The following is a 25577-nucleotide window of genomic DNA, read 5'->3' as shown; positions in this document are numbered from 1 at the left end:
CTTCTCATTAGATCAAAACATGGTGCATTGTGTGACACAGAATCTATTTACTTGTGAAATAAGACCAGAACTTGAATTCTGGTCTTCAGAGGTGAAAAAAAGAAGTGAGCATCCCACAGCTGATCTGCTGTTTGAACAACAGTCAATATTAAGTCTGGGTTTGAGGAGGGGGCTGTTGAGAACTACCTGCTGCTTGGGTTGGACTGGGCTGGGGGGGGCACCTGCAAGAAGCAGTGACATCAGCTGCAAGTACCTCCTACCCTTAACAGGGACTTGGTTTGAAAATGAGAATGAAACCCTATTGTTGAAGGAGGGTAAGTAATCAACCCCATCTCCTGCTAGATCAATGAATTTTGCCTTTTTCTTTATTTCACTTGGCAAATTGAGTGATAAAGCCTGATATTTTTTTTTTCTTTGTGATTTTCAGGCACTTAGATGTTTCCGAAATGTTTGGACTGACTTTTTGCTGAATACTGTTGTGTGTATATATATATACATGTGTGTGTATACATATATAAAAATATGATTGAATTATAGCACGAGTTCTTGTTATTGTAGCATTACTAATACGTGTTTTATCCCTATGTTATCCTCTGAGCTGAAGGCAACATGGCAGTGAATGCTCAGTGGAAGGAACTTGCCTGTCATTGCTGTCTGAACACTGAACCACAGGTTCCTATATAAAGTGGTTTCTTCCTGAACTTTTTATGCTGTGCAAACTGTACTAATTAGCTGGCAAAGCTACATCATAGGAAGTTACGAATGCTTAGTTGCAACTGTGTTACTTTTGAATACTATTTATTCCAAGTACTCTGGTACTCTCTAGCATGGTACAGCAAATGCTTTTAGTGCGTCTAATGTTTAATATTATGAAAAGTCAATGAGGTTATATATGCTAATGAGCAAGAGGGCTGAGCGGAGGCTTGAGCATTATCCTGGTTTTGGCTGAGATAGAGTTAATTTTCTTCCTGGTATAGTGCTGTATTTTGGCTTAAGGTGAGAATACTGTTGTTAGACAGGGATGTTTTTGTTGTTGCTGAGCAGTGCTTACGCTAAGTCAAGGACTTTTCAGCTTCTCATACTGCCGTGCCAGCGAGAAGGCTGGGACTGCACAAGAAGCTGGGGGGCACAGCCAGGACAGCTGACCCAGGCTGGCCAAAGGGATGTTCCAAACCATATGACATCCTGCTGCACAAAAAACTGGGGGGTGCTGGCCACTGCTCAGAGATTGGCTGGACATTGGTTGGTGAGTGGTGAGCAGTTGCATTGCACATCACTAGTTTTGTGTATTCTGTTATTATTATTTTACCTTTCTCTTGTGTTTTATTAAACTGTCTTTATCTCAACCCATAACTTTTATCTTTTTTTCTGATTCTCTCCCCCTCCCCACTGGTGGGGAATGAGTGAGCGGCTGTGTGGTATTTAGCTGCCTGCTGGGTTAAACCACAACAAACGTGGTTGGCTCGTCAGTATCAGAATTATATTTGTGATATTTTAGAAATACTTCTTAGCACCAAATAGATACAGGTTACTCTTATTGTTGCATACATGAGTTTCTGCACCTGGATGTCCAACATTAACAGAAAATATATTTCTCATTTATTAGAACATTCAGTCACTGATAAGAGTGTGATTAGATGCTAATTTGGCTAATATCATAATGGAATAAAAAATAGCGGACGGTCTGTTTTTAACCATGGTAAAATTGTATTCTTCACCCAACACTTTTGCTTTAAATGAAGACACCATTCGCAATTTCAAGCACATAACATATATTGACCTTACATATGTTTGTTGCAATTAGTGAGCCTATGGTGCCTACCAGTATTGCACTCTTCTATCTGAACATGAAGCTTTAAGTCAAAATGTAACGGGATTTTTTTACTTTTTGTGGAGAGCATGACTTGTGTGTAACATGAAAAAATTTATCGTACAGGAATAAAAGTGTGACACAACATTTTCACCTGTCCTAAAATGATGTGTTAGAGTGACAAGACTGATCACAGGTACACTGGAACAAAAATATCTAATGATCTCTATAGGCATTAACTTGTCATTTGTTTTAAAGTTTCTTTACAGTAACAGGTTTTTGGTTATTTTTTTTTCTTTCCAGGAAGAAATTTACAGCATGGCAGTATTCATATTTGAAGGCTGCTGCAAGAAAATATAAAACAGATGCAGTTACTTTGTTAATAAAAGCCAGTGTAAAATATATGTACTATATATGAGGGCATACATAATCTTTGATCTTTGTATAAAATGTCTTTCCAACGTTAGTGGGAAATTGTACGATGTGATGGCTTTGATCCAGGACTTGCTGAAGTCAGTGGTATCCTGCCATTGACTTTGGACAGTGAATCAAGCTTCTAATTCCTGCAAGTTCTTAAACCTTAGATGTTTTCTCACAAGTTCTTTTCTTTCTTTCCCTTCTAGGAAAACTGTCCTTTTTATTGCAATATGTATAGCTGTGGGTGTTGCACAAGTACCCAAACAAGGTGAGAACATTTTTTTTTTAATAACAGGATATTTGTATAATCTGTTATTGGATTCAAAGAGTAAATGGCTGTGACCTTAGGCTCAGTTCCTTACTAGTAGCTTAAAGAAAATACCATCTGCAGCATAATGAGAGCAAAAGTTTAAAGCAACTGGTTTGGAAAAGATGACCTTTTGAAAATTACTCACATTTTCTGTCTATGAAATTGCTTACATATTTAAGCAAGCTCTTAATAAAAGAGAAGCCTTGTACAGTGAAAAGGCTTTGATTGTGTCTTCACTGGAAGTGGGTGTCCTTGGGGGTGGCGAGCTATGACCGAGTTACCTTTGCACTTAGGGCTGTGCAAGCAAACCACTGCATATAATAAAGGCTTAGTCTAGGCTGGCATCATTAAAGCAAAAAGTGAAATTGTGTATTCATTTGGTTTTGCATTCAGATGCAGATATTAGTGAGGAAATAGGGCTGTCTTGTTTTTAGTTTCTTTTTTGATCTGCCAGCTGTTATAACTGCACCAGATGTGCAGCTCGCACTAGAGACTGCTGTGGGAATGTTAGTGGCCTGAAGTGCTGGAGGCCAACATGCTATTTAGTCATTTATTTTCTGCCAGGAGAGTGGCAGTATCAGTTCTCCGCCATGTTCCTTTACCACACAGGTGAAGCAAGAAGTAGGCCATCCTTGGCTGGCAAGTTAACTGCAAATACGCAGCTATTCAGTTTTCTCAAACAGCTGGGTTGCATGGTTAAGACAGCTCATTCCTGATAGTGTTTTGCTAGAGCCCTGTGGGATATCTCAGCAGCCACCCACCCTTATTCTCACCAATACCTTTTTCTTTATTATCATTCCCTGCAACTGGCAAAGTGTCTTTTTTTCCTTCCCGCTTTCCTCCCCACCCAGTTCTCTTTGTAGTTTTGCATTCCATTAGTTGCTTGTTGTTTGCCTGGTAAAGGTTTGTTGCTGGTTTTTCACATTCAGCCCAATGGGGGACATTTTCTTTCATGTTGATGGGATTTTTCCAGATTTTTGTAATAGCTAAGCCAAGCTGTCACCAGAGGAGGGGCAGCACCCATAGGTGTGTGTGCAGGGAGCGAAAAGCAGAGGCTGGTTTAAGGAGGCAGTTTGCACTTTCCCTGTGCAGTGGGAGCAGGTGAGGGACGCCAGAGACAGGTGTGCAGCGGTGGTGTGTCTTCATCCCTCCAGCTCACCCTCCTCCTCTTCAAAGGAATAAACCATTTGTCTCACTTCTCATGTGCCTAAGCCTGAGAATTTATTTTCTACCAAAACTTCAGGCAAGGCCTGTGAAGGATGCAGGACTGGGGGGTGGCATGGGACAGCAGGTGCAGCTTGGGGCTTATTTGCCTCTCAGCTGAGCAGACTTCTGTGCACATAACTTTGTAGGAATGTGCTAAAGCCTCGTCTTGACCTGCTTATATTTATTTTTTATTTTGTCATCAGCAAATGAAGAAGCTTTCCTGCTTTTTAAATTATGCAACAGCATTTCTAGATGGCCATATGAAAAGCCTTACTGAATGGAAACTCCTGCTCTCCCCTCCATGCACAGGCTTCATACACAACTTCCTTTTCGTTAAGTGCTTACTTGGGATTGAAACGATGCATTGAACCTTGGTGCAACCTTCTGCCCATGGGTGAATTTGGTCCCTCATGCACAGTGTATAAACAAGCATGCAAAAAGCAGTTCAGAGAACAGGACATCGAGGAAATCTTCTTAAAAAAAGAGCAGCTCAAGTGTATCCTTCAGTCTCAGTCTATAACCTGCAGAGCTAACACTGTTTCATTTGCAGTGCTTAGAGTTTGCCCAGGAACAGGATTGTCTGCCCACTAGGAATATGTTAACACTTAAGTTATTATTAAAACTTTCTTAGCAGTTGTGGGGTTTTGGTTTTTTGTTTCTGTGGTGGTGGGTTTTTTTGTTTTTTTTAAAGAGTTTTCTGCCAAATATGAAGATGCTAGCTAGGGTAATTAACATTCCATCTCTCCTGAGCTGATGGGACAGCCTGTGCATGCTTTACCTGAAAAGCTATGCCTTGCTCACTTTGGTTGGCTGCTATAAATCATGTTCAATGAAATAGATGTAAAGCCTTTAGGAATAGTACTTCGAGCTCAAGGCCATACAGAATCAATGCTGGTTGACTTTCCTATGGTGTCTGGGAGAGCACTGGTTGCAGCCAGGTATCTCAATTAACCCAGCTGCAGATCCAGCATCACCTAGGAAGTGGGCAACCTGATGAGTAACTGCTCTTGGTTCTGATGGAGCTGATGAATGACCCTTGTCTTTCCCTTACCCACGCTGGTAAAGGGAAAGTGAGTAATGTGTACATTAGAATTGCTGAAATGGAGAAAGCACCCCAAATATCCTGCCTTCAAAGTAGTTGTAAGTATGGAGGATTGTGGCAAATGAACAAAAGAGACTGAACAGAATAGTTCCACAGTTCCTTTTGGGGATTTTTTTTTTTTTTGCCAAAGCCCATATTAGGTTTTCCCTCCCCTCATGATGCAGTAGGGTTTTTCAAGTCCTCCTAGAAGGTGGAATGAAAGCACTTGACACCAAAATCCCAAAACAACTTTTCCTTCAAGAAGATGAGCCATTAGAATTTGAGGGAGCTAAAGAGTTAAGTGAACAGTAAGTGAATACAGATGTTGTACAGACATGGGGGTAAACACAGAAAAGTGACTACGGATAGGTAAAGAAATAGCGGTTGTCATGCAAGGAGGAAATGTTGAGAGGGTTGCCTGCTCCCAAAACCCTGTGTACTGCCAAGAGCTTCTGAAAGCCTTAAAATAAAAATACATGTTGGACCAGAAATGAAATGACTGGCCAAAAAAGTCTGGAACAGCCTTTTGGCTTGATGGTGGGTTAACAGGCAGAAAGTCAGTGAGGAATAATTAGCTGATATTTAATCTTATGCTGTCATTTTTCACACAGAATTTATTTGTGTTTAGCTTTCTCAGAACCTGTCACTGTTCACAGGAATCTATTTGCAGGATGTAGAGAATGTGTCTTGTTTCTCATCATGCTCTCGGATGTTTTTCTTTTTTTTTTTTTAATAACTTTCAAACAAATTTTGGTGATTGTGTTTGCAATCAGATTTGGTACTGATACTCTTGAATGTAATTTCTAGATTGACTGTTTTAAGCCACTTTAAATTTAAGCTTTTTGTTTCATACTTCAATTTACTTTTGACACATCACGTGCATTGTTATTTTTAAATACAAATATATAATTATAAATATTTAAAAAAATACAAGTACTTGCCAAATATTTCAGGTTAGGGTGTGATATTCAGGCACAACCTGAGGTTAGATTATTAGCTGTTCTCCTCCATGCAGTCAGCTGGCACAGCCAGTGCACAGAAGTGCTGGAGCGGTGTCACCAGCCTTGGAGCATTGTTTGCATGTGTATGACTTTGGCATTGCCCAGAGCTCAGAACTGGTGTTTCTTCTTAGGTTTCACAAGGGCAATACAAGTAAAGCTTTCTCCTCTGTAACTACACACAGACCTGGGGCCTGGGAAAGTCTGGTAGTTCATTAGCAGCTGCATTGTGCTTCGAAGCTCTGCTATAACCCGACCTCTCTTATCAGTTTGACAGATAAAAATACAGCCATAGTAAATTAATTGCTCTGAGGCAAAACATCTTGAGAAATTGGCATACACAGGACTTTCTGTGAATATTTGCTTTCCCTGTACCTCTGTCTGTGCTGGCTACTTGCCACGATAATCTTGGCGTGTCTGTGACTCTCAAACATGACTAGAAACACTACAAGGTGTGTAATTAATTTTCAAGATGTACAGTGCATTCAGGTTGATGTTTTTGGTTCCAATTTATAAACCCCTCTCAAGGAAATCTCAGGCTCTTTTCATAACTTAGCACTGAAACTAAGCCAACATCTGTCTATTCTTAAAGTTTCCTATGAATACATTCGGTAAACAGAGAAAGGAAACACTGGGAAAAGAGACCTTTTTTCCACTAAAAGAGTGAACATCTATTTGTTTCATTTGCTCTTTTCTCTTAATAGAACAGAGAATCCTTGACTTTTCTTGGATACTCCAAATTTTTGTTAAGCTATTTAGTAGCTTTATTTACTTACTTAAAGGACAAGGGGCATAGTAAAAGTACCCTCAGCTAAATGCTATGGGAAGTGCCAGTCTCTCCCCAGCCAGGCTTGTGAGATGAGTGCAACTGTTAGATACTACTAGTCCTTTTTAGTATAGGCAGTTAACTGAAGCTTAGGTTGAGCCAGTTGTTCCAGTTACAGGAAAAAAGATAGTATCGTATGCTTCTGTGCAATGTTGTTTATCAAAACTGCAATGTTTAGTTTCCATTTGTGCAGAAAATTAGAAAATTTGGCCTGAGGGACCTTGCACTCATCTGGTCCTATGTCCTGCTGAGATCCAGGTCAATGTTGCAGTTAGTTCAGGTTATTGGGTCCTGTCCAGTTGGGCTTTGAAAATCTCCAAGAAAGGAGATTACACAATGTCTCTGGCCTCCTGGTCCAGCACTTAACCACACTTGTGGTGATAATGCTTTTTCTTTGTATGGAGCTGGAGTTTCTTGTGTTGCAGCTTGTACTCTTTATTTCTCAGCTTTTTTTCTGTTTTCCCTATAATCCCAATTCAGTTAATGGACAATTGTAATTGGATTCCCCCCAGATCTTCCCATCTCCAGCCCAAGTAAATATGTAGTTCCTTCAGCTTTATGTCACGTGTTTTAGCCCCCCATCTTCTTGTCTCTTATTTCCATAATTGCATTTTGTCTCAGTCTCTGCACTATTTCTGTGGCAGCTTTCACAAACACCCAGAAAAGCAGTTTTACCAAGCAATGCTACAAGTGCTGTCTTATTTTGCAATACTACAGGGTCTTCCCTCCGATGTGTGATTTATTTCCCATTCAAGCCTTTGTAGTGTTTCTGTTTCAGCTGTATCATTATGGTGTCTTTCTATTAATCCTGAAGGAACAAGGTACTTATGCCCACCAACTCCAATGTGCTGAAATCCGATTTAAGCAATACCAAATGAACTCGGTCATCTTTGACTATTGATTTAGGAGGAAAGTGGCTTTGAATTCTTAGGCCAGGTCAGGTATAATTAGAGTTTATCAGGGGGCTAGTTAAGTATGTTTCTATCAATTAAGATATTTAGCCTGGTAAAAGATGGAGATACTGTAAGGTCCAGGCTAACGAAAGGGCTGAAGCACAAAGCTCACATTATATGACACTAGAGAATCTAACAGTGAAAACACCATTGCACCTTCCACCCTGTAGGATGATCTCCTATCCAGACATCTACGTGCCATGAATCAGTAGGACAACTGGTTTCTGTGTCTCCTTGAAGTCCATTGCTGCCTCCTGCGGTGGAGTACACTCTTAATTCAATATCTTGTCTGGGTAGCTGCAGCCTTGCATTTGCTGGGAGGACAGGCAAGCAGAAGATGGGAGCACTGCCCCTTGGTCCTGACATTTCCCTGCTCTCCTTGCTCTTCACCACTTCTGCAGAATACACCTCATCCCTGGCCCTAAGGAGTAAGCTGTGTGGAGGGAAAGAAGGCCGTGGTGCACTCTGTTGCATCTTCTCTTGGAAAGATCTTTGTTTTCTTTTAGTCCAACTAGCTTTGGAACAGATGCGTACAATCAAGGGGGATTCCCCAGGGAAAACAATTCCCTTTGAAACCAGCTCTATAATGGCACAGGGTCGTGCTTGATGGGAGGAGAGGAGAGCTCCTGGTGGAAGCACAGCAGTTCTTCCCTGTGCCAGCTGCGTTACCTCTGCAGCACATAGTAACTACCCTGCAAAGTTTACCTTTGTCTTTTGCTTTGAGCCAGTCACTGTCTTCTGGTGCTCCACTGAGGTGTTACTGTGTTATAAATAGCTTGTCCCTCCTTAAAAACAAAGCAACCCTCCCCCCAATAATTTCAGTTAAACCTTTCTGATAAAGAGGAAAATAGTGGTTTTATTGCAGAAGGAATTTGTTGAAGAAAAAGTTAAAGTTTAAAAAAAAAAATTAACTGCTCAAAGAGTAGGCAGGATTAGCCAAATAAATAAGAAACTGACAAAGTCTGTTCTTTGACTACTGTGAAAATTTGAAGACAGTAAATGGGGATTTTTTTTTGAGTTTCATAAATGAACTAACCTACAATGAGCATTATGTGGACCTTTCTATGTACTTTTTCTTTTTTAAGATGGGAACTTTGTTCTGGCTTTAATGATTTGCTTTATGTGAAAGGTTGGTGTGCCTTACACTAGGTGTTTGGTGGCCTTGCTGTGTGCAATATATATGGTCTGAGAAGTACAGATTTGTGAAGAAGTGCATAATTTGTTTATATGGACCTGAATTTATGAGCTTGTAAATGAAATCAACGGTGTACCTTTATTTCTTTTTACAGCGGTAGATGTTCTTCATCGACTAGGCCTTGTGAAAGATGTTCAACAGCCCTCAGAGACGACAGTGCCCTCAACACCATCTCTGTTACCTCAGGGTGTTCGTCTAACCACGTCAGGAGTTGTACTAACTAGTGATGCACATATCGAGACCCCCATCACACAAGTCATACCATCAAATCTAGGGCATCAGTTCACCATCTTAGCTGGATTGTATTCTTACAGAGCAAATAATGCTTTCCTTTTCAGTATTAGGAGCAAAAATAGACTGCAGTTTGGTGTCCAGCTGCTACCAAGAAAGGTAGTAGTGTACACTGGAGGGAAGCAGCCTGTATACTTTGATTATAGTGTTCATAATGAACAATGGCATTCATTTGCCATTGACATTAGAGACAAGACTGTCTCCATATTTGCTGAGTGTGGAAGGAAGTACTATAGGCGGGATATACTTTCTGAAGTGGAGACATTTGATTTGGATGGTTTATTTACCCTGGGAAGGATGAACTCTCACTCTGTCAGCTTTGAAGGAGTTATATGCCAGCTAGATATTATTCCCTCTGCAGAAGCCTCTGCAAACTATTGTAAATATGTGAAACAGCAGTGTCGCCAGGCTGAAACGTATCGATCTCTGCTAGTGTCTGATGGGCTGGATGATTTTTTGAAGATGATGATTGATGAGAAAAGCCAGTCAAAAGGCATATCAGCTTATAGAAGGGAAGAAACATCAAACATACCTGTTACCAATGTTGCTCAGATTCGCTTTGTATCAGAATACTTGGAGTCAAGAAACGCTTCTGCATCCGAGTTTCCAGAGGCCAAATCTCTGCTGCTGGAAGCTTGGTCTGAAATGGAACTCCGGGAGAAAGTCAATCTGCCTCTTCATCAGCAGGAGACAAGCAAAAAAAGAAACCTCACTGAAACCCGCACAGGATCATATCCGAATACTTTAGATGATACCTTGGAAGATGCAGGCAGACGAAGTGAACCTTCTCTGATCTCCCCTGTAAAACAAAGTAAAACCAAAAGCAAGGGAATGGACAAAGCAAAACAGCATTTAGATGAACCAAGCAAAAAGCAGCAAGTCTTCAACACAACTTTGTACAGTTTGGCTGCTGATGTCTCTCTGGATAATCAGCTCCGTCCGGGGCAGGAAGGTGCCTTTGATGCTGATGAGACTTACTACACGGAAAACAGTTATGACATTGGTATTGATAATTATGCTTATGACTATGAAGATCTTGACAAAATGTTTGAAATGGGAAGTGTCAGAGGTCCAAAGGGGGAAACTGGACCTCCTGTAAGTTATCTTTACTACTCTTTTTTTACTATAACGCAGTGACATACATTTAACAGAGGCTTTGAAAGAAACCTCACAAAGCATGCCAAAGCTGCAACTGCGACTTCTCCTGGCCGTACTGTACAAATGTTTGTCTGCCCTAAGCTTCTCTCTTTCCCGCATGTAATTTTGGTGCAAGTGTTGTATATTTTTGTTTACTGGCAGAACATGACGATATTGAAGACATTCACATTCTGGTGAAGTGGTAGGCAACCCAGACTTGTTTAAAATTTGAAATGCAGCCAGGTGTTTGTAATTGGTAATTACGGAGTCTGCTCACTTAACACTACAGGATAAATTCATACAGCACACAAATGTAGACACTGATCCACGAAAAGAACAACAAGGCTGTTTGGAAGACTGACATAGTTTTCTCAGTTGTGCAATGCTACCAAAATTTGTAATTGTAGAAAGAGACCAGTTGCAGAATCTAGGCTGGTAAAGCCATTTGTAACCCCAGGTTACAAGGTCATGCAAACCTGCAGGTAAAATGACTGTGAGAACAGTCTTAAAAGAGTTTGTGGCATTTTTTCAGTTTGCAGGGTAAGTGATCCCTGAAACAATTGCAAATGCACAGTAGTACTTTTGATAGAAACCCGTTTGTCCTTTTTATTGTGTGTACAAGACTCACAAACTTTGTAATGCATACAAGTGGCAGCAATATATATGAAGCTACAGACAAAGAACAGCAGTTCCCGCTTAGCCTGGGAAATACGTTAGTGCTTGTTGGAGTCTTTGGTTAAAATTTTTAAGCCATAGGATGGAGGAGATAATTCCACTTGCTTTCCCCCACCCCAAACCCCTCATTTTCTCTTTGTCTGTATTTATTACTGGAAAGCAATTTGATATCTGTTAAGCAGCTCCTAATATACATTTGAATGTGCCCATAAATTAACGTGTGTATTCTTTCAGCACTGAAATATTTTTTTATTAAGGTAGTCAGCAACTGAAAACCTATTTAAAAGTTCAATTATTGTTCTAAACAGGATCCAGATGCAAAGGGATTGTTACACAATTGAAAAATATGTTAACAAGTAATTCACATTAGTCTGGGGTGCTCTTGCTTAATCTTTTTTGAATGTGAAGTCAGTCTTTTTTTTTCTTTTTGTCCCTTACGATAGTATTTATGGAGACATGTCAGTAAGTATGTAGCTGTCATCAACATGAGGTTAATTTCCATTTTTGGAGCTTAGGATGTTTAGTAACTGCTAATGGAAGCCTTTAATTTTAGCACATCGCCTGTACATTGTGATGGCATGGAAATGGCTGCTGATAATGCTCTTGGTTCTTTGTATTACTAAGAAACTCCAAACAAATGATCTGGTGGTGGTTGGTTATGGGTGGTGGTGGTGTTGTTTGTTTGTTTGTTTTAGACACTATATGTACAGCATCAAAGTTGATAGCTGATGTGGAGAGTTCGAAGATGACTGTGTTACCATTTTCTTGCCTGTCTTACAGACTGGGGTCGCAGAAGTTTGCCTCGTCTAGGAAGGCAGTTAGAGCAGACCTTGTGGTCGGTATAGTCTGTAGCAATTAGTATGGTGAATTTGCCCTGAGGTGTTTTGCTGGGTCAGGATTTAAATAACATGCCTGAGATCTTAGAGGTCTGTGGCAGAGCTGGGAAGTTAGTCTAGACCTTTGTGGGCCCTAGTTTGGCTGAAGGGGCTAGCAGCACCCACTGGAACACAGGCAAAGCTGCACCTTTTGCTGCCGGAGAGGTTGATGCCAAAGGGCAAAGAGGCCTCTGTGTGGCCTGATCCACACAAGCTCTTGTAACAAATTGTGTTCCGTGGAGGTTGTGTGACTTGGTACCTGGCACTGATGTTGGCCTCAGACTTGCAAAGGTGATCTTGGTTTGCTTTCCCAGTCTAGCACACCCATGTAGAGAAGACTAGAGATAATCCAGTTTTTCTGTGTGTATCCAGAGTCTTATCAATGGAGAGCCTAAAAAAAGCAACACGGAGGAACTTCCAAACTGCCCTTGCAGCAAAAAGTCCTGATGAGGCATGAAATCCCCTTCCCTCCCCTTTTTTTCCCCCCCCTCCTTTCACTATGTTGTGGTTAGATTGAATCTTCTTTCAAGATTTCAACACAGAAATAATGTTTGTTCTATTGGAGTTGACAGGCAAGAACTAGCTTTTGTGGTTCTTAAACTCCTCAGGTTCATTTTAGCTTTTAATCATCTACCAGAACTGATTCTTGCCCTGTATAATTAGGCCCCTTGTGTTTCATGTTCCCACAGCTGTGGAATTCACCCACTGCTGCAAAGCAGGATTCCAGAATTCAGGCTTTCATTTATGGATAGCATATGGAAAAGGGCACCTATTTCTTCAAAACTGTTAAGACCATGATTAAAATCCTAGCAGTTGCAATGACCAAAATCCCCTACAAAGATATAAAATGAGTTCAAGGTGGAAAAGTGTGGTCTCCTGAACCACTGGTTTAAAGGGAAAGGTGCTCCATTAATCCGATGAGCCTCTCCTTTTTGTTGTAGAGGGTGTTAGCACTATATAAAGATTAAAAAAATATGGTGCATATTTTTAATTGTTTAAATTTCATAGAATGGCAGAATAGTTTGGCTTGGAAGGGACCTTCAAAGGTCACATAGTCCAACCAAACTGATACTCTTCATTGCACAGCCCTGAAGCAGTCTGCAGTAACATGATACGTAGTCCCATACATAGTCCCACTCTGGTAGAAGGTTGATGTAAGCTAAAGAGCTGGTTTCATTTGCTTGCTGATAGATAATTGCATCTGCAGGTCTATCTGCAGAGGATTTGGCTTCCCCTGAGAAATGAGCTAGGAATTAGTTTCCTCTATTGGAAAAGCTTTCTGGACTATGAAGACACTCAGCCGGGCAGAGAAGTAGTACAAGACCAAAAGGTGATGTTCGTTAGGCTACTTGGTTGGTAAGGAAAAGCCCCCTGGAGATATTACCCGGAGGAACTGGAAGTGCAAGCCCTGCATTAGAGAGAATTGAGTCCTGGTTGAGATGTTCTTGTTCCAAACAAGAGGTGTGTGATAACCCTGAGAAGAAGGCAGTTCAGAGATCCTGAATGTGGTGTAGTAGGGGCAGCATCAACTACTCTTTCACTCTTAGTTTATTCCAATTATTTTACTCTTAGCTACCCTTTTACACTTGAGCTTATCTCAGCTTATTTCTCAGTTGAACAGAATTGTTTGCTGAGGCTCTCCCTGGCCACAGGGGACATATTTGGCAGTTAATCACTTTCATGCATTTTAGCTCTGCAGATAACTCTCATGTTTCCTTGCCCAGGGTGTGAAATCTATCTCAGTATCTGCTGATTCAGATAAAAACTTCAGATTCTCACTGGTTTATTTTTAGTTGCAAAAAGATAATGTTAGTCTTAGATAATTATGTTTCATTTAATTCACCTGAAACTATATGCAGTTTCCATGTCTTCTGCATAAGAGTATTGAAAAGCTTTAATCCATAACCCAAAGCCATATATATATATTTCTCTGATGTTGATGACATTGCTTTGGCTGTTGTAGGAATTAGTGAAAGACTTCCACAGCTGTAAAGAAAGGAGGTTAATCATACACAAGTGACTGCCTGCTCTAGGGCATTTGGAAAGACAACCATGCAGGTTTTTTATTATTTCCAGTGAAATGCAAATGAGGAAAGAAAAATAGGTGGACATTCGTGTTTGGTATGATCCTTGTTGCTCAATAATTAAATTAATAGCTGTATGAAGTAGCATAACATGCTAGGAGTAGGTAGGAGTATTCTGAGTGACCAAATCAGAATTCCAGGTGGTCTAAAACTGATGGGATGAGACTTGGTGTGGTTACAGAAATCATAAGTACAAATAGGGGCTGGGGGAGTGATCAGTTAGGCAGTCAGATGAGGGTGATAAAGTGATGCTTCTTACCACTGTGATGCCTCATATGTTACCAGGAATGGCGACTATCAGAGATAGTTACAGAAGTATGATGATTAGCAAGGTTAAAACAAAAGTGTATTTAGTCCCTTAAGTAAGGGACAAATGTTAAAATTCTTCAAAGGGTGATTTAAAGATACTTTTTTTGCCTGTTCACAGAACGTATGTCAAGACAAGAGTTACCTCTGGCTTTTCTAAAATGCATTTGGCATGCCAGTGTACTTATTAAAAACACTTAATTTTCTGTTCTTCGTTTTGAAATATACTGCACTTGCTTTTTTCTAATCCCTTAACTGATCTCTTCTTCCTTTAATACAAATAGCTTAAGTAGAAGTTGCTATCTAGATTGTTAGCTCAAATTTCTCTGACATAAGATACTTTCTAAACAGCAATCTGATTTGGAGCCAGACTAAAAACACACATGCTTGTAGGCTGGGAATTTGTTTTCAAGTTGAAGGTCTGTACAAGCAGAAAGTTATCAGTTAGAAGAACCAGTCTGATTCAGACTTGTGATACTGTTGTTGTATTGAGTTTTAGCCTCAACTGTTTTGATTTTCTACCATCAGGGTCCTCCAGGTCCTCCAGGTTTACCTGGTCCATCAGGAAAGAGAGGTCCTCGGGTGAGTAAAACACCTATGTTCTACTTTAGGTCTAGGCAGATCACCAGTAATCAAACTGGAGTTTGCATCATTTTGTTTTTCTCAACTTTATTGGCATGTTTGGCGATTACAAGAGTGTATGATTCTTAATACTTAGCAGATAGGTTAAAGTAAGGCAAAACAAAGTTTTGTTTCTGCAGCATAGTTAATTCCCTGTATGAGTGTGCACATAGAGCATTGTTACATTTGTACCTAGCTTTTGCTGCTTGCAATATTAACTTAGTTTTTCCATGCTGCTCCCATTTGCTCCAATCTAAGGTCACATGCATTTGTTTTTGGAATGAGGGGGAGTGAGCAATGCATGCCACCGCCACAGAGGAGCAGGCGGTGGATACAAAATTAACTGCTGCAAGACAGAGGGGGGGAAAATACTAATCCCCCAAATCTGTTTTAGTCTCTTGTGTTACAGCAGCTTAATAAAAGAGGTGATAGTTATGTGGGTTATTTGCCAAAGAAATGAGCTACAGTAGCAAACGTTGATTTACTCTGTGTGGCTGGGCACACCCCAGTGTGAGCAGGGACAGAGCCTTGCCCTGCACCAGGGGACACAGCGTGGGATGGGCAGCACTGAGCAGAAATCTGTGCCCAGCTGCCAAGAGCCTGTCAGAAGCCTGCACCGCTGCAAGGGCTAGCTGCCAGCCCAGGAGAGGTAAATCCTCTCTGGTCAATCTGTGTTTGCACAATCGTGCACTATAAATAAATACATATATACATACACATGTGACCAATTAGTCCCCGAGGTTGTGGTTTGATTTGCAGAGTTTTAAGGGAAGGGTGGCTGGAGGGAACAGGTTAGCATTCATTGCGTAGAAGGTTTTTGGGCCGTGGTATTTGGGGATGTAAGTGGTGACGGCTGGAGTGCATTTGGCTGGGCAACTTACAAACTACTCCCCTATCTGCCACTTGCATGAAGGATCAGCAGAAGTGTGGGGGGTTTTCACTCAGTCTTTGGGGAACATTTGAACTGGCTGGGTAGGAAAGTGTACTGGTCAAAGGGGCTGAAAACCAAACAGATGCTTCAGAGCACTTGGAGATAAGGGGGTAGACAAGACACATTGAAAAGTATAAAATAAAAAGCATTCCTTTGAATCCATATCTTCCTGACTTCTTGGGTCCTTTTTTCACACTTTCTACATAAGAGCTGACAGATTCTACAACTTTGCTTTTTATGTTGCAAAGTGCCTCTGTTGAGGACACTTCTGTGTTGCAGGCAGGATTCACATACCCAGGTAGATCCTTAAAAGTGCAAAGTTGTCTTTGGTTTAGAGGCGGCTGCCTATGTGTCTAAAGCCATGCCTGTTGCTGAGATCTCTTACCTTTCCCAGGTTGTTTTGTTTGGTTTTGTTTTTTCAAGTGTAGGGTTCCTAAGAGAACGGTTCTCTCCTGTGTGAGTTTTCTAGATTGAGTGGGACATGCTTCCTGATGTAAATGGACAGCTTGCAATAGGGTGCCTGAAAAAGCATGGGAATGTCCAAGGTGAATATTTACCAGTAATTCTGAGCTTAAAATACATATAAAATATCTATAAAACTATTTGATCAAAGAAATATTTTTCAAATTCCAATGCTCTTTAGTTTGCAGAATCCTGATAAATTCAAGCAAATACAGCTAGTGAAGTTACATGGTACAATAGGGGGGTTTTTTAAGCCAAAAACCACACAAAGTCCTGTTGATGCGGAGTTCATCTCCATATCTACCAATCTGCCCTGTGACTTCTGTCTTCCTTCACATGAGCTGCCATCTGTGATCCTGAAACTTGATTTGCGGTGTCGAGGGGATGCAGCAGAGTGCGGAGCCGTGTTTCCTCAGCCTGCTTCAGGGTCTCTTAGGTGTGTGTCCAAACCCGATCCTGACAGAGTTTCACAGGTGTTGGACACTTTTGATGTGGTATCAATGGTTAGAGATTTCCATTAAAAACTAGTTTTGATCTAGTTTTATGTCAGAGAACTCCACATCTGACGGTTAAGGTTTAAGTTCCTTGGCTTGATCTGAGTTTTTTCATAATGGAATTTCAGCAATTTCAGAATTATCAGTAATGAAATTCCCCCAATGCCTCTCTTTTCACAAGGATACTTTTGCACCCCTCTGTTGCAGCACCATGCCCCAAGATGATAATATTGCAAGCACCAAAAGCTGGGAGCCGGTTCAGCACTGCAGCTGCGTTGGCACCTCGTATTCATTTACTTTCTCCTAAAATCCCTGAGAGCATCTCCAGGGTTGCCAGTGTGCAAATTAATCTCTCAAACAGCACATGGCATGAGCATTTCTGTGGAGTTATGTCAACATTGTCTTTGGTGATAATGACCTCTTAACAGATAACAGCCTTCAGTGGTACTGCAAGGTATAACCAGTAAATTCAGTCCCATGTGAGGAAAAGAGAAAACACTGAGTTTATTTGCTGTAGGATTACTGAATATGTGAAAAAGCTGAAAAGGATTCTTATTATTTTTGGTATTTGGATTAATTGTATGGGTGGAATTTTGGCCTTAGTGAATTCAACAAAATCTCTGTTGCTGACTTACCAGGGGGAGGTTTTCACCAATTTGCTCCTTCAGTGCTTGGAAGATGAATAACTGCTGACAGCCGCTGGAACAAGTATTTTCCCTAATGTACAGTTTGTCAAGGAGTGAAGATTGCTGAGTGTATTGCAGGAACAGAAACTTACCCAGGAAGGAGTAGATAGTCCCAACAGCCTGTTCTGTTCCTGGAATGGTTAAGTTTGACTTAGTACCAAGCCCGTTTTCTTCACTGGCTGTGGGAGAATTGGCTTGGTGAGGGGGTTTTTATCTGTGACTTGTTTAGAGAAGATGGAATTTGTTGCTTTGAGTCATCTTTTAAGTCAGTGAGAACTGATCCACTTCCTTCTCTTTGCACTGTATAGGTGGGTACCTCAGAATGGGGTGTTTTTTTTTTTTCCTTTATATTTTTCTGATTTTTATACAACACCTCCAAGTTTTGTAGCTGGAGAGCAACATTGCAGTGACTGTGTGCCAAATACCTGTTAAGAGTTACTCGGAAAGGCAACAGAAACGGGGATTTTTAAAAGAAAGGGAAGCACTCAACTTCACTCTTTATTTTTTAGGAAGCTGTGAGTGTTTTATTTCTTGAGAATCCTTTGAAAATCCCAACCAGTGCTTCTAAAAGCAACAGTGATGCAGTAAAATGATTCTCTGCAAACTGTTCACACTTGTTCAGTGGAGTACTGGATAATCCCACTCTTTTTATTTGTTTGTTTTTATAGGGTGTTCCAGGACCACATGGTAATCCAGGTTTGCCAGGATTGCCAGGTCCAAAGGTGAGTTAATTTATCCATGTTGCCATGTAAAGACATGCATTTCTTACTGACTTTTTGGAAGCCCCAAAATATTTCCTATAAAAGAAGCAATTGTCCTCCTTTGGTTTACAGATGGAGACTGTTACTGTAAACATATTTTAATTAAATGTAATCAATTAAATCGAACTTCAAATCAAAACAAAATAGCAGTTTATTCAGGGGAAAAAAACAAAACCAAGACAAACAAACAAACAATGTGTGTGTGCAGAATGATGATCTGGAAACTCTTATCTGTGCAAGTAGTCTGTACTTCCCAAAAGAGCTCCTGTAAATCAGCTTGGCCTCTTTGATAAACTGGAGTTTAAGTGAGAATAAATATTTAATTGCTTTAACCTTTTGCCTTGCTATTTTTTTAAGGAAAAAAAAAAAAATAGTGTCATTCTCTAGAAATTCCTTTCTTTTTTTTTTTTGTCAGTGCCAAACCTTTGATATTTAAATATTGTAGTATTTCAGACGTTATCACTTGATTAATATGCTAGAATAATTTTCTAGAAGATTTATGGATGTGATATTTGAAACCAAACCAAAAATACTACACTGAAGCCCAAATAAAATCATCATCATAGATCCTTCAAACTTGGGTAGCACAGACTCTTTAAATAGATTTGACAGATCGTGCAGTTGCAGAATGCCTTCAGCTCATATTTAGTTTGAACAATTTGATGGATATGTTAGGAAAAAACCAGCAGTAAGCAATGATTTGGTTTTGTGCGATTCCTAATGGCAGGAATCTGACCTGTCATGACAGGTGTTAAAAACTGCTTGAGGACATAAAAATAAATATCATAAAGCTTTCAGTGTCAAACACTGCAAAGCCAAGTGACTCTATTTGCTGTGTGTGCTTTTGTTATTATCTACTTATATAGGAACAGATAAACTTAGATTCGTAATTAATTTTTGCAATATTTATGCTGGCTGTATAATAGAATACATTGCTAGAGAAAAATAATTGTAACCAGTTACTCCCAGGATTTATTTTAGAATGTATTTTTGCCCTCCACGGGATCATAATTCTGATCCATTCTGTAGCTATCCCCACGAGTTTAAGAACAGAAGGAATTGTATGTATGTGTATATTACCTATATACATTTTATATATACATAAAATATATATGTATGCATTACTAGGTACTTAGAGATCTGTTTAATTTCTGTTACACTATAAATTATCCTTTCAATACAAGTATCTTCTGAAACACTTTTATTTAAAAATTAGCTAGGTGCTCACCAAATTTTGGTCATGAACATCCAGCTGACCCACACTGATTATATAAGCCGAAATGAAACACACTTTTGTTTGATGTGAAAACATTGCAGACAAATTACAACAATTTTCTGGCAGTAAATTAATGCGGAATTATATTCTGCCTTTGAGATGCTTATGTTTTATCCTCCTGTGCTGAAGCATCCCTTATGGAACAACATTAGCTCATATCCTTACAGTATAGAATAGTGCAGCCTTGAGGACATGCCAGCACTTCCAACTGATGGCTGATATCTTCAGCATTTAATTCCTGATAAACTGTTGATCACAGAATCACAGAACGTTGGGGATTGGAAGGGACCTCAAAAGCTCATCTATTCCAATCCCCTTGCCGGAGCAGGAACACCCAGATGAGGTTACACAGGAAGGCGTCCAGGCGGGTTTGAATGTCTCCAGAGTAGGAGACTCCACAACCTCCCTGGGCAGCCTGGGCCAGTGTCTGTCACCCTCACCGAGAAGAATTTTCTTCTCAAATTCAAGTGGAACCTCTTGTGTTCCAGTTTGAACCCATTACCCCTTGTCCTACTGTCACCGAGAAGAGCCTGGCTCCATCCTTGTGACACCCTTTATATGTTTATAAACATTAATGAGGTCACACCTCAGTCTCATCTTCTCCAAGCTAAAGAGACGGATCTCCTTCAGCCTTTCCTCATAAGGGAGATGCTCCACTCCCTTAATTATCTTTGTTGCCCTATGCTGGACCCTCTCCAGCAGTTCTCTGTTCTTCTGGAACTGAGGGGCCCGGAACTGGACACAATATTCCAGGTGTGGTCTCACCAGGGCAGAACAGAGAGGAAGGAGAACCTCTCTGACCTACTGACCACCCCTCTTCTAATCCACCCCAGGATGCCATTGGCCTTCCTGGCCACAAGGGCACAGTGCTGGCTCATGGTCATCCTGCTGTCCACCAGGACCCTCAGGTCCCTTTCCCCTACGCTGGCTGGTGGGTGTTTTTAAAGTTATTTAAAAGTATCCATGAGCTTTGGCTGTATTCCTGGAGCTCTGAAAAACTGACTAGTTAAAGAAAAATCTAGCTTGTGGATTCTACCACTCTTCTAACTACACTGTAGTGATGTTACATAGATTAAATAATGAAGTTCTCTATTTTATCCATATCTTGACCTCTGTGGCATGTTAATCAACAACTGAAGGCAACACATAACCATGGCTGTTTGTTTTTTAGATTAAAAATAATGAGGAATTAATATGCTTATAAGGGAAAGGAAAGGTGATGGGTAAGTTAATTGGAAGGCCTATTTTTTAACTAACCAACAGCTGATCAGAGTTTTATTACAACTCTTAGTTTAATATGCTTGTGTTGGCAAATGGAAGCAGATGATACACTGGAGTTCTTCAAGGAATATAACTATGTACCTTCCAGCTGGGAAGTACGTGGATAACTCCTGCCATGCTGAAGAATTCGTTCATGCTGAAGATTCGTTTTCCCATATTTCCTGGCTCTATCTAGTGTTCAACAGACTTGGTTTCTCATGTGGGCTCACACATATGAATATAAACTGCAGAGGGAAGGGTAACTCCTGATCTGCAGTGCTGTACCCGGCAGGAGGATCAGGCCCCATAGTGTTTCCAGCAAGAACCACAACTATTTTGAGTGTGCAATGGCTGATGGCCAGGAAGCCTCGCACTGTCTATCTTATACATCCTTCTGAGCATTCAGCATCGCAGGTTGTGCAGGAAATGTCTAAACAGCTGTTTTTTGCAAATTTATCTCCCTTTCAATGAAGCGCATGTATCATCTTTAATCTAGCACTGCTGTGGTACAACTTTAATTGTAACATGTATTCTCTTGACTACATAAAATATATTTTTTGCGTAGGAAGAGTCGATCTTGATGCTTTTGAGTAACACCGGGTGTTTCTCTACAGCTTTGAAATCCAGAACACTGTTGTAGCCTGTGCCATTTATATGAACAGGTCAATGAGATGTTAGAGTGCCTGGTTCCATGTATGTTATTTAAATGTCTCTTCCCTGGTGATATTAATGAGGTTAATTTCTCTGCCACAGGGCCCTAAAGGAGACCCAGGAGTCTCTCCAGGACGGGCAAAGCCTGGAGAAAAGGTAATATTTTCTTAATTATAGAAAAATGTTTTGCCTGTCCTATGCTTTTGTTGAAGTCATGTTTAATATTCAGATAAGTTAAAACAGTACAATGCTTCGTATTTACTGTGCTCCTGGTGTATTTTGACACTTAATTGTGTGTGCAACTGGCCAGTACGGACACAGGTGAGGTAATGAACCAAAGAAAAATTAGAAATTATATTAAAAGCTGAAACTTAAATTACATATTTGATTTAACATATTAAAAAAATACTCTGAGAACAATAAAATTGAGTTCTGTTCACACTGGTATAACGAAGCACAGATTCCAGTTTTCTTTAGTACCTTGCATTAGTACAGAAAGATGTGTAAGACAGAATTTAGCGATGACAAGTGCACACATCATTGTATGTATGTCTTTTTGTATTTAACTACTTCTTTTCAGTGTCCTGATGCTAAGATTTGTCATTTCACTTCAGAGTCTTTTCCTGCTAGTTCCTCATAAACTACTTTAGTCAAACCAGCAGTTGCACTCTCTGCCCAAAATATTTAAGTAAAAATATTTGAAATGGTTCTTCACAGAAGCTGCGGGCTTGAAAGCTTGTGATTATTTAATTTTTGTATTGTAAATCTACTGATTATGTATGAAACTTTAAATCGGTGTGATAATGCAAAAAATGTAATTGCATGTTTACATTCTGATGTGTTAGCTTACACTGTATCTTTGAGAATATCTTATGCTAAGTTTTATTAAGAGCGTTTCGTAGAATCATTTTGGTTGGAAAAGAACCTCAGGGTCATCAAGTCCAACCGTAACCTAACTCTGGCACTCAACCATGTCCCTAAGAACATCGTCTATGTGACTTTTAAAGCCCTCCAGGGATGGTGACTCCATCACTTTCCTGGGCAGCCTGTTCCAATGCCTGGCAACCCTTTCAATGCAAACATTTTCGTTAAACCCCAAAATTCAAAAATATATATTTTCAATGTTAGAGGGATGCTGAGTAAAATTCAGAAATGTTTGGTGATGCACTAATAAGAAATTGAAGTGCAGCTTTTGTAGAAATAGCAACATTATTTTAAGCTAACCAGCTTTTGCTCTTGACAATCTAATCATAATCTTGTGAACTATACACAGAACAGTCTAGTGACCACCGATGTATATGTATGACCTACACTTAAGTACCTATAGAATGCATCTATAATCCAAAAATAAGGGACTGATAAACATATTTATAGTTCTCAGTATTTTGGATTCTTAATTCTTCACCCAAGTCAAATTTGCTCACCCTAGGTAATTAATCTGTTTTAATTTGCTAATTCCAGGATTCAACTCTTGACTCATTGCATTTGAATTTGGGCAGTAATCCTGAATGAGTGAGTCTCTTCCCTGTTAATCCTGAGTAAGGAAAAGAGAACTGGAACAATCTTCCCTGCTCCCCCAACTAAAACAACCATAAGAAAATACATCTTCTTCTAGCTCCCTAGCATTTGAAGTGCTCTAATTCTTACTCACATATACCATCATGGAGCTGCAGTGTTTAAAGAACTTGAATGAAAATAGCCGTATACCACCATAACACCTCTATCTACATGCACGTTTAATTTTGTCTCTTACACAGATTAGATTTACGCCATGTTTTATGCAGTAGGTACCATAATGGTGACCCGCTTCCTACTTGAGGATTGTTGCTGTGACAGTAATGCAAACAATAAACAGTGATAGTTTAAAATCTGTATTATTTTGAAGTGAAACCACTCACTTGAGGGAGAGGTTCCCTCAAGAATTGTATAGCTTCTTTACTCTCATTTACCTTGGCTAGAAACAAATGTTGTGAACTAACTCGATTGCAGCCATGGCTTAGCTATGTTGTATGAAGTAGGAGAATGCCCATTGCACCAGGTGGCTGCAATTGAGGAACCGTTGCCTTTTCAGTTTTCTTCCTGTAAAAAAAAATACGTCTATGCCTGATAAAGCACCATTAGCTACTTCTTCCTTCATTCCAGGGAATGAAGAATGCAGAGGAGATACGAAGTCCTACATGCTATATAGTCCTGTCGTGTTGTAATGAAACATGATGATTCTGGATGTTTTTGTTGTACAGGGTGATCCAGGTCCCATAGGATTTCCAGGCCCACCTGGGATCAAAGGCCAGAAGGTAAGATTCTGTTTCCATTTTCAGGTAACCCTCCCTGTCTAAAATCCATGGCCATTAGGTAGATGTCTGGTGGTCAAGAGGCAATGGAAGGGCTCTAGGCTTGCTGTTGGCACTCTGGCTATCTACTGTGTCAGGCATGAGGAACAACAGTGCAAAACCTGCCCTTGTAACTAAACTAAGGGACATCACAGCAACAGAATGTAAATCACAGCTGCTTAGGTTGGTATCCTTCAAAAGGCATGGCATGGTCCTGCTCGAATAGAATAGGTACTAGGGAAGACAGGCTTGCCTGCAAGATACAGCCATTTTAAAATTAATTGTATTCAATTTTCAGTAATACCTTTTTCATTTCTTTTTCTACATTGTTTGTTTTGTAGTATGGAAAGAGGTCCATGGGATCACATGCTCTGTGTTTTTGCATTGAATGATTTGCTTTTTTCCAAATGTGTGCCAGAATTCCTAAACTAGAACTCAGGTGGAATAAGTTCCAATTTTGGATTCTACATAGTGTTGTTTTGTTTCTTCTTAATATGAGAAATGTCAGATGCCACACACTGCATTTAGGAACTATGTCCAAATTATGACATTCCTATGTATACAGGAAAGCATAAGGCAGATGGGTGGTTTTGGAAAGGGAACCTGAAGGATGTCAATAGAGGAAATGAGGCAACCTTAAGAAACAGAGCACAGAACAGTGAGGGAGTGAATATGGTTTATGTGGAAGGAGAGGTTGTCTGATGTAAGTCCAGTAGGCTGCTCTAACTAGTCAGATGGTGACAAACTGGCCAAGTGGCAAAAATCAGCAAGAAAGCTGGGGGGGGAAAACAACTCTTAAGTGCTTTCTTTGCAGAAGATGGTTTGGTGTTGTAAGTGTAACAGAAAAACATGGAGAACAGATACCACAGCAGAATTTTTAAGTAGTATGTGACACTAAAGGCAGCAGTAAAGTGCCAATCAGAAAAGATGGAATGCTACAAAGGTAGGTCCTGGTATTTTTTGGCTTAAGTTTTGACATCTGGAGAATGAATTAATTAAAGGAATTAACTGCTTGCCTGCTATTGAAATTAAAGAAAAATATAATTGCAACAAAAGTTTATATTCAGTTTTATGTTTTCATATGGCTTCATTCAACATTGTCTTGAGCTTAAAGTGCATGACTTTTTTTTTAAAAAAAAGTGTAGTCATTCATTTCTAGAATTGATTAAAACCTCGTGAAAATATGACCAGAAACGGCAGTTATCACTGAATTAGCACCAGGAGGAGCATGGGAATTTCTTTTGCCAAATTATATGGACCACGGTTCTGTGGACTGAGAACATGCAAAGCTGAGACAAGAATTTGCATCTTCTCTGCTGAGAGTTAACCTACAAGCCTGGACACTGATAGCTTTGTCACCACTGATCTCGGGCCACCTTGAGATACCCCAAGTATTGTTCTTTCTTATTTCATCGAGTTTATAGTTTTGCTCTGAAAACAAAGTCATTTTTGTTTTAAAGGTTTTTAGATGGGAAGCAGCTGTCACTTATTCTGGATTATGAGACTGACATTTGGGGGCAAGGAAATTAAAATCTTATGGCCGTTATGCTCTCTTCCTGCCACAAGAATTCATTCCTTATCTGAGGGTTAGACACTCTGTGGAGAATCGTGCTCAGTTGATCACTTGAAATTTTACTCTCTGTTTCCATGTTGTACACATCAGACACTAACTAGAACCATGTTTAAGATGACTTTTGCTTGACCTAGATTGAAAGAATGCCAGCTTTTGAACAGCACTGTACCTACGAACAGTTAAAAGTATTTTAAGCTTCATTTTTGTTAATGACAAGCCCACAATTCGTTGTTTTAAATAACTGATCTTTAGTTACTGCTTTTCAATATACATAAATAGGTTATCTCATTGTGATCTCAGAAATTATTTTCAAAGGAACATGAGCACAAGTAGCTGTGAAGTAAACCAGCTACAGGAAAAAACTGCAG

At 39.9% G+C, this 25577-nt stretch overlaps 1 protein-coding gene across 1 annotated transcript in view; it reads left to right on the top strand.

Annotated features, from left to right (window-relative positions):
- Positions 1-25577, top strand: part of COL24A1 (collagen type XXIV alpha 1 chain) — a gene marked incomplete at both ends in the record, with an annotated part of 135534 nt that overhangs the window by 3963 nt on the left and 105994 nt on the right. Inside the window, 6 exons of the mRNA XM_080348930.1 lie at positions 2434-2495; positions 8891-10182; positions 14693-14746; positions 18027-18080; positions 21409-21462; positions 23547-23600. Coding sequence (XP_080205056.1) covers positions 2434-2495; positions 8891-10182; positions 14693-14746; positions 18027-18080; positions 21409-21462; positions 23547-23600 — 1570 coding nt within the window. The remainder of the gene's footprint in view (positions 1-2433; positions 2496-8890; positions 10183-14692; positions 14747-18026; positions 18081-21408; positions 21463-23546; positions 23601-25577) is intronic.

Source organism: Nesoenas mayeri (genome assembly GCF_963082525.1).
Source record: "Nesoenas mayeri genome assembly, chromosome: 8".
Taxonomy (NCBI): Eukaryota; Metazoa; Chordata; class Aves; order Columbiformes; family Columbidae; genus Nesoenas; species Nesoenas mayeri.
The sequence above is the reverse complement of the archived record's forward strand: the minus strand, read 5'-3'. Positions and strand labels throughout refer to the sequence as shown.